At 52.8% G+C, this 13,293-nt stretch overlaps 1 protein-coding gene across 1 annotated transcript in view; it reads right to left on the bottom strand.

Annotated features, from left to right (window-relative positions):
- Positions 1-4,450: 4,450 nt before the first annotated feature.
- The window catches only part of ANKRD10 (ankyrin repeat domain 10), a gene marked incomplete at its 5' end in the record, with an annotated part of 31,983 nt that continues 23,140 nt past the window's right edge, over positions 4,451-13,293 (bottom strand). Inside the window, 2 exon segments of the mRNA XM_014592048.1 lie at positions 4,451-5,977; positions 9,734-9,829. Of these exon segments, the coding sequence (XP_014447534.1) occupies positions 5,502-5,977; positions 9,734-9,829 (572 nt within the window).

Consider the following 13,293-nt stretch of genomic DNA (forward strand, 5'->3'; position numbering starts at 1 on the left):
CAGGAAAAGCCTCACCAGCAGATGACAGGGACAGAGACACCTTCTAACAGAGTGGGGGCAGCACCGACCCACTGGGGCATCTGAGCTGCACTTTTTGAGGGTCCTTCTTTTTAAGAAAATTTTAATTATTCAATATTATTATTATTTAATTTGACCAGACACACACAGGGAGAGAGAAAGGAAAAGTGAGAAAGCAAGCTGCCAAGTCCAGAACTTGAACAGTGGTCGGCCATGAAGAGCGCCTTAACCACCACGCCACCTGCCAGTCCTTCTTTTGCTTTTTTTTTTAAGAGATTTTTGCGGGGCTGGGAGGTAGCCTGATGGTTAAGGGCACTAGACCCCCACATGGCCGACTACAGTTCAAGTCCTAGACCTGGCAGCTTGCTTTCTCATCTCCCCGCCCCGTCCCTCTCTAGTCAAATTAAAATTAATTAAGTTAAATTAAGTTAAATAAAATAATTCTTAAAAATATTTTTTTGCAATAGGGCTGGTGTGCTCACCAGAGAGACAGAAAATAAGAAATCACCCTCCATGGGCCGGCCGGTGGCATGGTGGCTAAAAGGCGCTGGATTCCCACATGGCCGACCACGGTCTGAGTCCTGGACCTGGCGGCTTGCTTTCTCTCTCTCCCTCTGTCCCTCTTTGGTCAAATTGAAATAAACAAATTAATAAATAAAAGTTAAAAATAAAATAATTCTTTAAAAAAACACAAGAAATCACCCTCCAGGGGGAATGGCCATGCCACACCACAATCCCTTCTCCTCCATACTCCTCCTGGGATTTTGGGCACGCACACACATACATGCACCTGGTATATTTTAAGCGGCCGGGTCCAGGACTCAAACTCGACTGCATGGGAGTCCAGCAATGTAACCATTCTGCCATCTGCTGGTCCCATTTGTGGCCGTTTTTAGAAACTGGACTGGAATCCACTGGCGATAGTGCCATGGTGGCAGTCGCACACAGAAACAGAGAGCCCGAAGACTCAGGCTGCTGGAACCCTGCGGTGGGGACGGCTGGTGTGTGGGCAGGTGGGCAGAACCAGGAGAGGGCACAGGGCCTCAGAGGCTGGGCTAAAGCGCATGCAGCTGTTCTGCCGCGATCCTTGCTTTGTCTCGTGTCCTCTGCCTGTGCCTGCCTGCGGCCCCCGCTGGCCGCAGCCCCCACAGGTCCACTGCACACGGTCCTGCTGTCTGCAAAAGCCGTGCTCTGTAAGGTGGCCGCGGACGCTCAACCGCAAATCCCGAAGCGCCCGTCCTGGGGCCGACCACGTTCTCCTGAGGCCCAGTCCCCAGACTCCCACGTGCGCGCCGTGGGGAGACGCGCCCTCGGCCCAGACTGCAGCCCCCCAGGCGAGGCTCACTGTGGCCCACCCGCTCTGGGGCCCGTGGTGGCTTTCTGGTGTCTGGGCTCTGGATGGCCTGCAGCAGCACACTGGAGGCTGCCTAAACAGCGAAGTCCCGACGAAAAGCACACAGTGTGGCACGAAGCACAAGGAGGACCTGGAGCCAGTCTGGCAGAAGGCGGAGGCACGGCCTACACCGCAGTGGGAGGCCACCGCGGGTGCCGCGCTCCAACGGCTCTGCGATGGCCCTGAGCGCCGGAGGACTGCGCTGCTGGCTCCAGGTGGTCGTCCACAGCAGGCGGGCCCTCAGCACCAAGGCCCCGGGGAGAACGGGCTCTGAGCTCCAGTCTGCGCCCTCAGGCCCTTCCTGTCTTCTCTCCGTCCGGGCGAGGTCCAGGGTGGACGGTCTGCAGTTTGCAGCCCCTGCCTTCACGGTCCACTGGTAGCTGCTCTGGACACGCTCTGCGGTGTCTGCTGGGACCGCGCCGTCCTGCGTTCTCCTGCTCTTGTGGCCATTGGTGGTGTGATGCACTTGTGGGGGGACAACTGGTGCTGATCCCACCTGCTGTGCCTCATACACCGCAGCCTTGGCCGGTGCTAGGGGGCCCTGTCACCGTGACCCTCAGACAGTGTCAGGTCATCCAGGCCTCAGGTGTCATGGCTCCCCTCGTCAGGAAAACTCGGTTCCCTACTCCTGTCTTCAGCTAGTCCTGTCCCTCTCTGTGGTCTTCGTGAAACACCCAGAGCAAGCTCACCCAGCGCAGGTCTGGAGGGTGGGGGGGAATCCCAGCATGGCCGCTCTGCACCCTCCAGCGCTCACTGCTCAGAACCGACGGCTACTCCCGCTGACCTCACGTGTGCCCTGCAGAACCCAGTCCCTGCGAGCGCTTCGTCGTCCATGAGGTCAGAGCTGCAATGCCAGCACGCCCTTTGCCTTCCTCCCCTCCCGGATGGCAGCAGGGAAGCAGGCAGCAGAGCCCCAGCTCCAGCCCTCCCGACGCGCACCCCTCACACTGAGCACGCAGCTGAGGGGAAGCCATCCATGGAGGAAGCCCCTGGTTGCAGCCAGATGCTGTTCTGCTCTTCTTCCTCCTGTGGGGTGAGCGGAGTGTGCACGAGGACTTCGGCTGCGTTCCATGGCGCGCGGGAGGGCACCTCTGGCTGGCCGTGTCATAAGCACAAGGGGCTTCTGCAGCACAGACCACGTTTACATGAAAAGGGTATTAACACTCGGGCGTTTGGAGGACATGAGACAAGTGTTAGTAAAAATGAACCAAGTGAAGGGCCCGCGCTGGCAGGGGGATTAAGGCGGCTGAATCTCAGAAGCCTGATTGCAGTTTGCGCTCCAGACCCAACGGCTTGAAATGCCGGGCACGTGGGCACGTGTGCCCCAAACCTGAAGAGAACAGAAGGGGGCTCCGGTGTGGCTATCTCCCGTGGTTGTTTTCCCACTCTCTCTAGTGAACACACATGCCCTGCGGCAAACTCAAAAAGAACTGACCAATCCAGCCTGCCAGTCTTTGTGGTGAGACGGTTTAAAGGCCAGCGGCTGGTGTGGTGGCTGCGACCCTGGAGTCCCACATGGCCGGCAGCAGTGTACCCCAGACCTCATGGCCTGGAAGTCACACCAGGTACATGGGCGTGAGTGCCTAACCCCAGGAGGAGTGAAGGGATGGCAGTGTGGCCATCCCCGCTAGGGAGTGATTTCTCACTCTCTCTCTCTCTGGCAAGCCCACACGTCCTATGGCAAAAACCTTTAAAAAAAAAAAGGGCGGGCAGATGGCGTGGTGGTTAAGGGCAGTGGACTCCTACACGGCTGACCTTGGTTCGAATCCCAGACCTGGCAGCTTGCTGTCTGTTTCCCTCTTTCTCACTCTGATCAAATTAAAATAAAGTTAGACACTTCTTTTTAAAGAAAGGATAAAATTAGAGCTTTCCAGTAAAAACTAGAGTGTGGCACAACTCGGATCCACTACCACGAGCACAGTGCCCTGTGCCTGCCAGCTGTCTTCCTGCCTCCTCTTCCGGGGACTGGTCCTCGGTGTTGCCGACGTGGATCTCGACAGTGAGACGAGAACTGACCTACTAGCACGGTACTGAGCTCGACCACGGTGAAGTCTGCCAGTCATCGCTGACGTGGGCAAGTGGCCGTGCCAGACTCGGTGCTTCCTGTCCCCAAGCAGGCATATTCTGTTGGCGGTGCCCATGCCTAACCCAACGTTCCCCTCTCCCGTAGACTGTAGAAAATTCACCTCACGCTTTCCAGCAAACACCTTCAGAAACAGGGCGAGCAGGGCTGGCATTCAGCTTCCTCTCTCTTAAAACTCGCCGCACAGCGGTGCCACCTGGACCAGCTGCACGGTTCCTGAGGCCACATCGGGCTCTGAGCTGGACCCCTGCTGTCAGGCTTGCAGCCACGGCTCTATCACCCACTCTCCCTGTCCCTGACATGGTTGTCTCGGCACCTCCAAAGCCTAACACCACTTCCTTTTGGTCGATTCGGCTTTATAAAGGGTGTATTCAGTGACATTTGTAGGCATGTACTAACTACCATATTCTTAAAGCTTTATATTCATTCATATCTGCTGACACCAGCAGAGTTTAGAACAGTATGGTTGCCGTCTCACAAAAATAAGCACCTAGGGACAATGCTGCAATTGCTACAGCCCCACAAGAGACTCAGGAAGACAGAGTGCCCACGAAGCCAGGATATGGGGAGGCCAGCAGGTGGCTTAGAGATCAAGACCCTGGATTCCCACATGGCTGACCGCGGTTTGAGTCTCGGATCTGGTGACATGGGCCTGGGTACCCAGGCTCCTAAGAGGACACTAGAGGACAGACTGCCATGTGGCCAAACCCCTGGACGGTGATTCTTATTTTCCCTGTGTCCTGCCAGTGCGTGACCAAAACCTAAAAGCAAGAACACCAGAGTGTGTCACCAAATCAAAAGCGGAAAGAACATTCCACGGAGAGAGGTGCAAGTCAGGTAAGACCTTACTAGCAAAACGGAAGCCGAAACTAAACTTCCACCTCCCTTTCCGTCCCTTCTGCAAACCCCAACCCGAACTCCCACCCCCCAGAAGCAAACAACATCCAGAAGCAAGCTGAGTGAGAGCTTTTTATTCCATTGGTAAAGGGCGGTTTTAAACGAAGGAACACTCATACAACACTGGGTTGTGCATCTGACATTTTCTCTATCTGCACTGATTTTTATTACAAAACCAGAAAAGTAAAAATTCATTACAATACCTGCAGCACAGGGTAACTACCAGTTGCCTAAACAAAAGCTAATTTCTATAAAACCATAAACGTAATACACGGCTTTATGAACAGTCAGAATCCTCTCAGGTAACTGGATATACAGAGTGGCCTATATTAAAGCAGAAACCCCAAAGAACAGAAACAAGGGAAAAAATCGAAGTCAGAACAGTCCATTAAATACTGTGTCCTGACAGTCCTACAAATACTAACACCCACTACATATAAAGGAAACCCTTATCTGTGGTAAAAATCCTGGAGGCCGAGTAGGAAACGTGGAATTAAAAACACAAGTCATCAGAATCCAGCCCAGGGCGGGGCCTACTCTCAGTGAACCCAAGGCAGTGACCGACATGGGGAGGGGCTGAGGGCACACCACCGACACCCTAAACCACTGCATGTCCACACCCAAACCTCGCCGAGCCACGGGCGAGCTGCAACATTTCAATGGAAAGACGTTGAAGACGACAAAGGTTCTTTTCTCCATACCACGCACTGCAAGAAATCTTCAGAAGGCTGTGCTCTGCAGGGGAGACCGCTGTGCTCTGTCCTAAGTCCTACGTGAACGAGCAGAGGCAAGCTTTTTAAATGATACCTATCTGCAAACAGAGGTCACCAGGCACCTCATGTACTGTCCCAGCGTATCTCGATCAGATACAATCTGACAATTTATGGGGACAGTTTTACAAGAAAATATTGAGATTGGCACCAGAGAAATTAAACTCCCAAAACGCGCCTTACAGAACGGCCACCTGCTGCGGGAGCGTCTATGCACACACACCTGACTCACGCTCGAGCCTGCGCCCTGGGGACTTGTCGGGTAGAGGTTCACTGTTTCTGAGAGCTAACGTATGGAACCTTCCAGGCCAGGACGCTCCCTCAGGCTGCGGGCTGGGCCTCAGGAGCCGTGGTGCAGGTGCATGGCGCCCAGCACGGCGCGGTTGTAGCATTCCTCCACTTGCACGGAGCTGGAGTGCTCCAGCACGCTGTTCAGCTCAGGGATGCTCTCGGCGGTGTCCCCAAAGCCATGGTAGTGTCCGTAGTGCAGGTTCTCCCCGAGGTCCTCCACCCAGGAGGGCCGACTGGCTACGCAGCTGCTCGGGCTCCCATTCAGGTGCAGGGACCCGCACATCTCGGCGCCGGAGCCCGCCAGCTTGTCTGTCTCCTCAGGCCCACCGCCACAGAGGGGACCCTGGCTACTCAGGAATGGCAGTCCCGGGACTGAGCCACTGCTAATCCCGTTAGATCCGGGCAAGCACTGTGCATGCCTGCTTTCTGTGCCACTGAGCTGGGTCGCAGAGGGGAAGTCCGAGTGTCCATTGGTGGCACGTCCATTTGTCAGTGTACTCGACACGGAGCTACTGTTTTTCATATCTGCATTGAGAAATACACCTGTCACCAGAATTCAGAACCAGTGGGGAGGAGACAATGTACAATGCTTCACTGCTGCTAGTTTTAAAGGAGTTACTGTTCCTTTTAAACAGACCAGTTCCTTCTGGAAAGCCAAAAATACACACACAAAAGAGGTGCACAGGTGAGCACAACACGGCAGTGGATGGGGCAACACGCTCCGGGCCGGGCAGCGTTTACCACCTGCAGCTGCGGGAAAAACACCACCATGCTGAAAAGCCGTCGGACAGCTGCTCTCCCGTGAAGACTACTTCATTCGGAGAACAGTTTCCAAAATCGCCCTGATGAGGCCTGAACTGAAGGTAAAGTTTTCCGCAAAGGGCTCCAACAAAACACAGGACTCTGCTAGCCCTTATGGTGGGGAAGGAAAAGAAAAGAGGTCAGAGAGGCAGGTGAGGAGGAAGCCGTGTGCAAAGCATCAGGCTGCCGTCTGTTCGAAGCCTCTCTGTTCACCCAGGGCCACGGGTGCAGGCACAAGACCACTTCTGCTAGCCATGCCCAAGTCTCACGGAGCTTTCTGTGAGCGCCCGAGAGCACGGGCAGTGCCGGGCAGCGGCGGCCTCAGCGAGGCCCGGGGACACGGACGTTCTCTGCGCACGTATCAGACCAGCAGCGCGTTCTGAACAGTGTCTTCCGAGTCCAGCAATTACCACAGCTGGGACAGCCAGTTCCTCTCATCAGGTTATGTTCAAAAACCGCGCAGGCGGGGAAAAAGTGTTGGTAGTTTAATCTGCACACACAGCCATTCATGAGGAGAGAATGTCTACGTAAAATGCCCACCACAAAACGTTTGGACACGTTGGGCCATGCAACTGCAAGGTATTTTTCTGTACACTGGAACTCAAGAATGAGTAATCACGTTCACAGGAGTTCAGAGTTGGACCTAAAGGATTTCCTGCTTTGCGATACCCTGTTGTACCTGTCAGCGTTCTGGGGTACCAACACATGGTGTCAAGTACAGAGGAGCTCAGTTCTGCTAACATTTAGAATGGGGTGCGTTTTAGGCACCGCTGGTTACCCTGGCACGCGCCGGGACTCTCGCCTGTGTGCCCTCGCAAGGTCTGTGTGTGTCCTGCATCCCCCACAGCAGAGCATGCTCATGCAATGAACACATTCCATTAATCATCAACTTTTTGGCAACTTCAGCAGCAATTATCATTTAATAGCTGCTGTATTTCTCGTCAGGCTAAGGATAGCTTCTCTATTTGGTTAAAATTCAAGGCTAGAAAGAAGTATTTAAAAAACTAAATATTAAAACCCATCAAAGAAGAGATGAAAACATTTCCAAAAGAAATTATACACACACACACACACACACACGTGTGTGTGTGTACATTTTAAATAAAGCATAAGCAACTGTCTCTACCTGGTAAAATGCACAGGTGTGACAGCAAGCTTGACATCACCCACGCCCACTGTGCGTGCACTGTGCCCTGGCCCAGGCCTCAGCAGCTAAGACCCCTCCATAGTGCCTGTGCTCAGTCCCCTTCTCGATCTCGACATCGAGGGGACCTTGGCCTCACTGTCACCAAGTTTAGTACTCGCACAGGGGCAGCTGACCTGGCTCTGGCTTCCTCCGCACTCTCCCTCCCTCTGCTCTAAGCCTCCTTTCAAGGCTCATGTCTTTTCTTTGCCGATACCCAAGGACATGGCGTGGGTACCGGGGACAGCCAGGGGATGGCATTTCAGACAACACCCACTCTCTTCCAGCCAGGACAGATCCACGCTGATGAGAAGAGCTCTCCTTTAGACAGTCCTTGAGGAAGAATGAGCCTTGGCCCTAACCAGTCTCCAACCAGGACATTTAAAATGTGAAGACAGGGGCTGGCAGGTGGTATGGCGGGTGGGGGGGGGGGACTCCCACATGGCCGACCGTGGTTCAAGTCCTAGACCTGGTGGCTTGCTTTCTCGCTTTCCCTCTCTCTCTTTCTCTCTGATCAAAACCAGAAAATAATAAAGTTAAATAATTTTTAAAAAAGTAATGACACTACCTATATGTGGCTTTCCAAAACTGCGTTACCCTTGAGGACTCCCACATGGCCGACCGTGGTTCAAGTCCTAGACCTGGTGGCTTGCTTTCTCGCTTTCCCTCTCTCTCTTTCTCTCTGATCAAAACCAGAAAATAATAAAGTTAAATAATTTTTAAAAAAGTAATGACACTACCTATATGTGGCTTTCCAAAACTGCGTTACCCTTGAAAATGATCTTGCCAGAGCGAAAACAGACTTGAGGTTGCTTAGAAGAACTTCAAGGACAGCAAGGGGCCTGACTCTGGCAATGCTCAAGGACGGAGGGCAGACTCCTCACACGCCCGCATACACAGCACGCTGTTCCACACCGGGCAGGCCCCTAATAAACAGTGTCGGGTCAGGCAGTGCTGACCAGCCAGCGATGGAAACGTGGAGACTTTCCCCGGCAAGCAATGTACGGGTCCGTGGAAGGGGCTGGGCTTCAAAGCCTGGCTCGTCAACATTATGTTCCAGCTTAGCATTAAGGTAATACCCAAACCCAGGGAATCACATTTGAATAATAATGAGCGCCAACCTCTTATCTTCCCGCAAACACACAGCAATGCTGTGCAGAAAGGGGGCCTTTGGGTTCTGTGACTTGTCCTGGGCCAAGGTCAGAGAGCCCTTGGCTACAGAAAATTCACTCTGTAAATGTACTATCTGATTAGAATTTCCCTTGGAAATCCACCCATTCCATTCCTTTGCCAATAAGGTACTATTGCCCGTGACAAGTCTGTAGCTACCAGAAACATGTATACATTTCGTTTCCCTTTAGTGAACACAAATGATTTCGTGTGGGCTTAGGGGACCAAATACATGGTCTTTTATCCCCATGGAGAATTTGGCATAGGCAGACACAATAATGACACTTCAATGAACATCCTAAATATATTAACATGCTAAGGGAACAGCTTAAATGTTTTCATGATTATTTAAGTTGAAAAAAAGTAAGAAAAAAGCATTAGCTAAGAAGATAGATCTTTTTAGATATTCTAAATGTTAGAAGAAACTGAGCATATGCCTTTTCAAAAGTTGAAAAGATGATCAACTGCTTTTATATACTGAAAATGTTAATGTACAAACATGTTTTGTGAAAGATGGGGTTCAGCATTTTAATAGACCGCGGCATTTCAGGAAGGAAAAGCCACAGCAATCCAAGCGACCAATGATGCTGGGTAGGAGGCCCACCCTGGTGGGACTTAGTGACAGGTCACACCGCAACACGAACTAGCTCTCAAAATCCACAGCTCATGGCCTTCCTCTTTGCTGTGTCTGGCTTTGAAAATATCAGTGTAAGTATGTTTGGTATATTCACCCAACAGTCACAGGTCAGGGAGCGAGAAGAGTAAACCTCATTAAAAATAAGCAAGGCACATTAAGAAAAGCTTCAAATCAAAATAGAAAGATTGCACTTGTATTTTTCATATCCATAGAGTGCACCCAACACACTTAGCCTTATATCTACAAACGCACCCAAGATACGCAAATGAGAGTAAAACATTTTTTAAAGACACTGAACGATGAAGTGCAGAGGAGTCTGAGAGGTGTTAGAAATAACAGGCGTACTGATTCCTGCAACGACACGGGGTCTGCATTGCCGAAACAGTATAGACCTCTATTTCTTTTGGTCCAACAGAACCACTCTCTTGCCGTGTGGTGTCTTCGACCATGGGGTTGTTGTTGCAGCTAACAGGGAACTGTCCACTCCCACCTGTTACAGCAGCAAACTCTCTGTCGACGTGCATTTTGTCAGCATCGTCTTCCATCTCGCCGTTCACTAGTGGCACGGGGTAATCGAAGCTTGGAGCTGCAGAGAGAACAAAGACCACTTTAGCTGCTTTTGTGGGAATAACACTGCTTTGCTGTTTTTGGCTACAGGGCATGTGTGCTCTAGAGTATGGGGGTGGGGTGGGGTGAGAAAGCACCCCCACCTGGGGGGATGGCCACACTGCAATCCCTTCTACATTTTCCTCTCAAGATTTTGGCATGTACATGTGCTAGTTGTGTTTTTCTTTTTTTTTTCTTTTAAATTATTTTATTTACTTATTTTAATTTGGCCAGAGAGGGATAGAGTAAATGATAGAGAAGGAGAAAGATAGAAAAAGTGAGAAAGCAAGCCACCAGGTCTGGGACTCAAACCAGTTTACCATGTGGGGGCCCAGCACCCTTAACCACCACGCCACCTGCCAGCACTCCCCAAGACTTTTTCTTTTTTGAGAGTTTTTTTGCTATAGGGCATGTGCGCTCACTCAACAGAGAGACAGAGAGACAGCAACCACCTCCCAGGGACGATGGCCACGCCACCATCCCTTCTCCTCCATTCTCCTCTTGGGATCTTGGGCATGCACGCACATGCGCCTGGTGTGAGTTTAAGCCACTGGGTCCGGGACTCAAACCACAGTCAACTACATGGGAGTCCAACGACACAGCCATTATGCCAACTGCTGGGCCCGAGGTTAAAATTTCCTATTCGTGGATATTATCAAGGAGAAATGAGAGAAAAGCTGAGTCAACACTGCAGCCTGCGTGGACAGTGCCTGAAATGGCATCTGACAGAGCACCAGCACAGCAGGAGTGAAGTCTGGCCTGAGGGAGCTGAAGCTGCCGCAGGCCCTTGCTCTGCATCTGAGCGCTCACGACTCTCCCCAAGTTAGACCAGGTGAGTCCGACAGGGCCGGCGCTCCCGTGACGTAGCCTGAGGGCTTCTGTTTTTGCCAGGAAGGGCCCTGGACGTCACTGCCGGGCTTGCAGGCCTCCACGAGCTCTTGCCTACTCGCTTCCAGGCTCTAGGCGCAGCTGCTGTGGCGAGCGGTGCCGTTGCAGTCCTGCAGCTTCAGATTCCCAGGAAGCGAGAGGCTTGGGAAAGGGCTCCCGGGGCTCGCGGAGACCCTGCCAGGGTGCTGCCCCCGTGTGCACGCACATGCAGCCTCGGTGATTGCAAAGGTCTGACCCACCACAGCGCCAGGTTATAACTCAGCTAACCAAACCCCTGCAGCAGCCTGCATCGCCCTGCGCATCCTTCCTGCCAGGAGCCCTGCACCGCTAACACCCCACTGCACGCAGCTCTCCACAGTCCTGGTTCTTAGCTCAGATAAACACTTGGAATCTTTTCGGGCCAAGCACACACACAAATGACAGCTCCGAGTGCTACAGATTTCCTGCACATAAACCTCAGAAAGTAGGGGGAGCTTGACGCTGTGGTGCAGCAGTTCCCGGTTGGAGATGCGCACGACCTTCAGCTACACGTGCTACGCGTGCCAGTTCCGGACCTCTCTCCGGCAGTGCAGGACCCGAAGGCGGAGGCACAGGTCAGGGGAGCCTGAGCTGGAGTGACAGGCACGTGGTAGCATTGGACTGTACAACCTGCACAGCTGGGAAACTGGCACAAGGCCGGACACGGTCAACACGGCTTCATGGGCCAGCGACAGCGACCAGAGTCCTTCAGCTCCTCTCCGCTGTGCTGTCCTGCAAGGCACCAAACTGGGGACAGACAGCGCAACCATCACTATCAACGACTTGCTTCCCCAGAACCAGTCTACGACTGGGCGGAGGAGTAGAGGGGCAGCTCCCCTGGGTGCAGATGAGGTTGTGCTCAACCACCTGGGCACTCCCCACCTCTCCGCACTCAGACGTGAGGGCCCGTCAGTCCATGCGACCTGTGGGCCAGCCTGACGAGATGGACAGCTCTGGCAAGTGCAGAGAACACTCCCGAGCCTACGCATCCAAGCTCTGTTCTTTGCTTTTTTCAAAAAAGTACTGCATTTTTGTAAGACTTAAAAAATAGTATTTCAAACTGTACAGCCACCAGGACAGGCACAGCTATCGCAAACGCACACCCTTCACGTGGCATCTCCGTTTTTGCAGCGCTATTCCCACCATCGCCAGCGTCAGCTTTTCCCTTTTTCTTCTGGTACCTTCTCTGGCTTCTCTGCAGGGGTCTTTTTAGGCTTGGGCTCTCGCCTTGGGGAGGTTTGCAGACCACCTTGCAGATCTCTGTAGTTCGTCCTTCCCCTTGGCTTGATGTCCTCTGGCATGGGCACAGTGGTGGTGATGGAGGGACTAGGCAGACGCGGGGATGCAGCAATACACAGGCTTTGGTGGGTCCAGGGGTCCTCACGTCTTTTTCTTCACTGCTCCAGGTCTGGTTTTTTTTTTTTTTTTTTTGGGGGGGGGTGATCTGGAGGCCAATGTTCCTTGAGGAAAGCGGCACCTAGACATGCCATGTGCCATTTCAGACTCCAGGGGGCAGGACGCCGTGGTGCCGGAGGCCACGTGCAGCGCAGGGTGCAGGCTGTGTTTCCTGCTCTCATGTAAGAAACATTTGAATGTTAAAGACACTTTCCATGAAAAGGAAAACTTGCTGACGGTAGGAGTGTGCCCCCCGCCCCCCGTGAGACACAGTGTCTAGAACAGCACCTCCTTCCGAGTGAAGCCTACTTTCTAGCAGAAAAAAAAACACATGAAGCGAGAAAAACCACACCAGGAAGACTGCCCAGAGCACTGGGGAGACCAGGAAGGCGGCACGGAGCAGCAGAGGACGCCAGGCCTGAGGCCACGCAGGCCGCTAGGGGGCGACGCTGGGAGCCATTCAAACCAGACTGCAGGAGAGTGGGAGGCAGGAAGCGTTCACAGCCACAAGGAACGCTGGAACAAAGCCGCAGTGCTGGTTTTAGACATGCACACGGATTTTCAGTAACAGGGTTAAAAACAAAGGCTTCCCTATCTTGCAGACAAGAAACATGACTAACACGTTAACAGACATGCTGGATCCTCCAGATCTAGATCTCGCAAGGCCTTTTCTAAAATCTGCGTCCCCAAAGTGACCCGGTTTTACGCCAGTGCCCTCCTGTCCCTTCCCGAGTACCCACAACGGAGGCGTGCTCAACCACCAACCAACAGGCGGGAGGCCGTAAAGCTGCAGCCACACTAAGTGCTGTGATTTTTACAAGCTGTGCAGTGAAAATGGGCCTCTCAAAGTGTTAACCCTGAACTTGAACTGCTGCTTTTCACAACCCAAGATCACGGCCTGGGCACCTCCTCCTGCGGGCCCACTACACATAACGAGGTGCCTTTGGGACAGATGTCTACAGACACTCAGAAAGTGGGATGTCTCCCCCCAAGGCTGTCCACTTCTTTCTTAAACTTGGAAAGGAAGGTGTTCTCTCCATTTTCCTGCTTTACATACAGCAAAAGGGGAGATTTGGGAACGCTTCTGAAAACGGTCCTGACTTGTGTCCTCACCCCTCCTGAACGACAAAGCAGGCATCTGGT

This window comes from Tupaia chinensis, unplaced genomic scaffold (genome assembly GCF_000334495.1).
Source record: "Tupaia chinensis unplaced genomic scaffold, TupChi_1.0 Scaffold000644_1, whole genome shotgun sequence".
Lineage (NCBI taxonomy): Eukaryota > Metazoa > Chordata > Mammalia > Scandentia > Tupaiidae > Tupaia > Tupaia belangeri.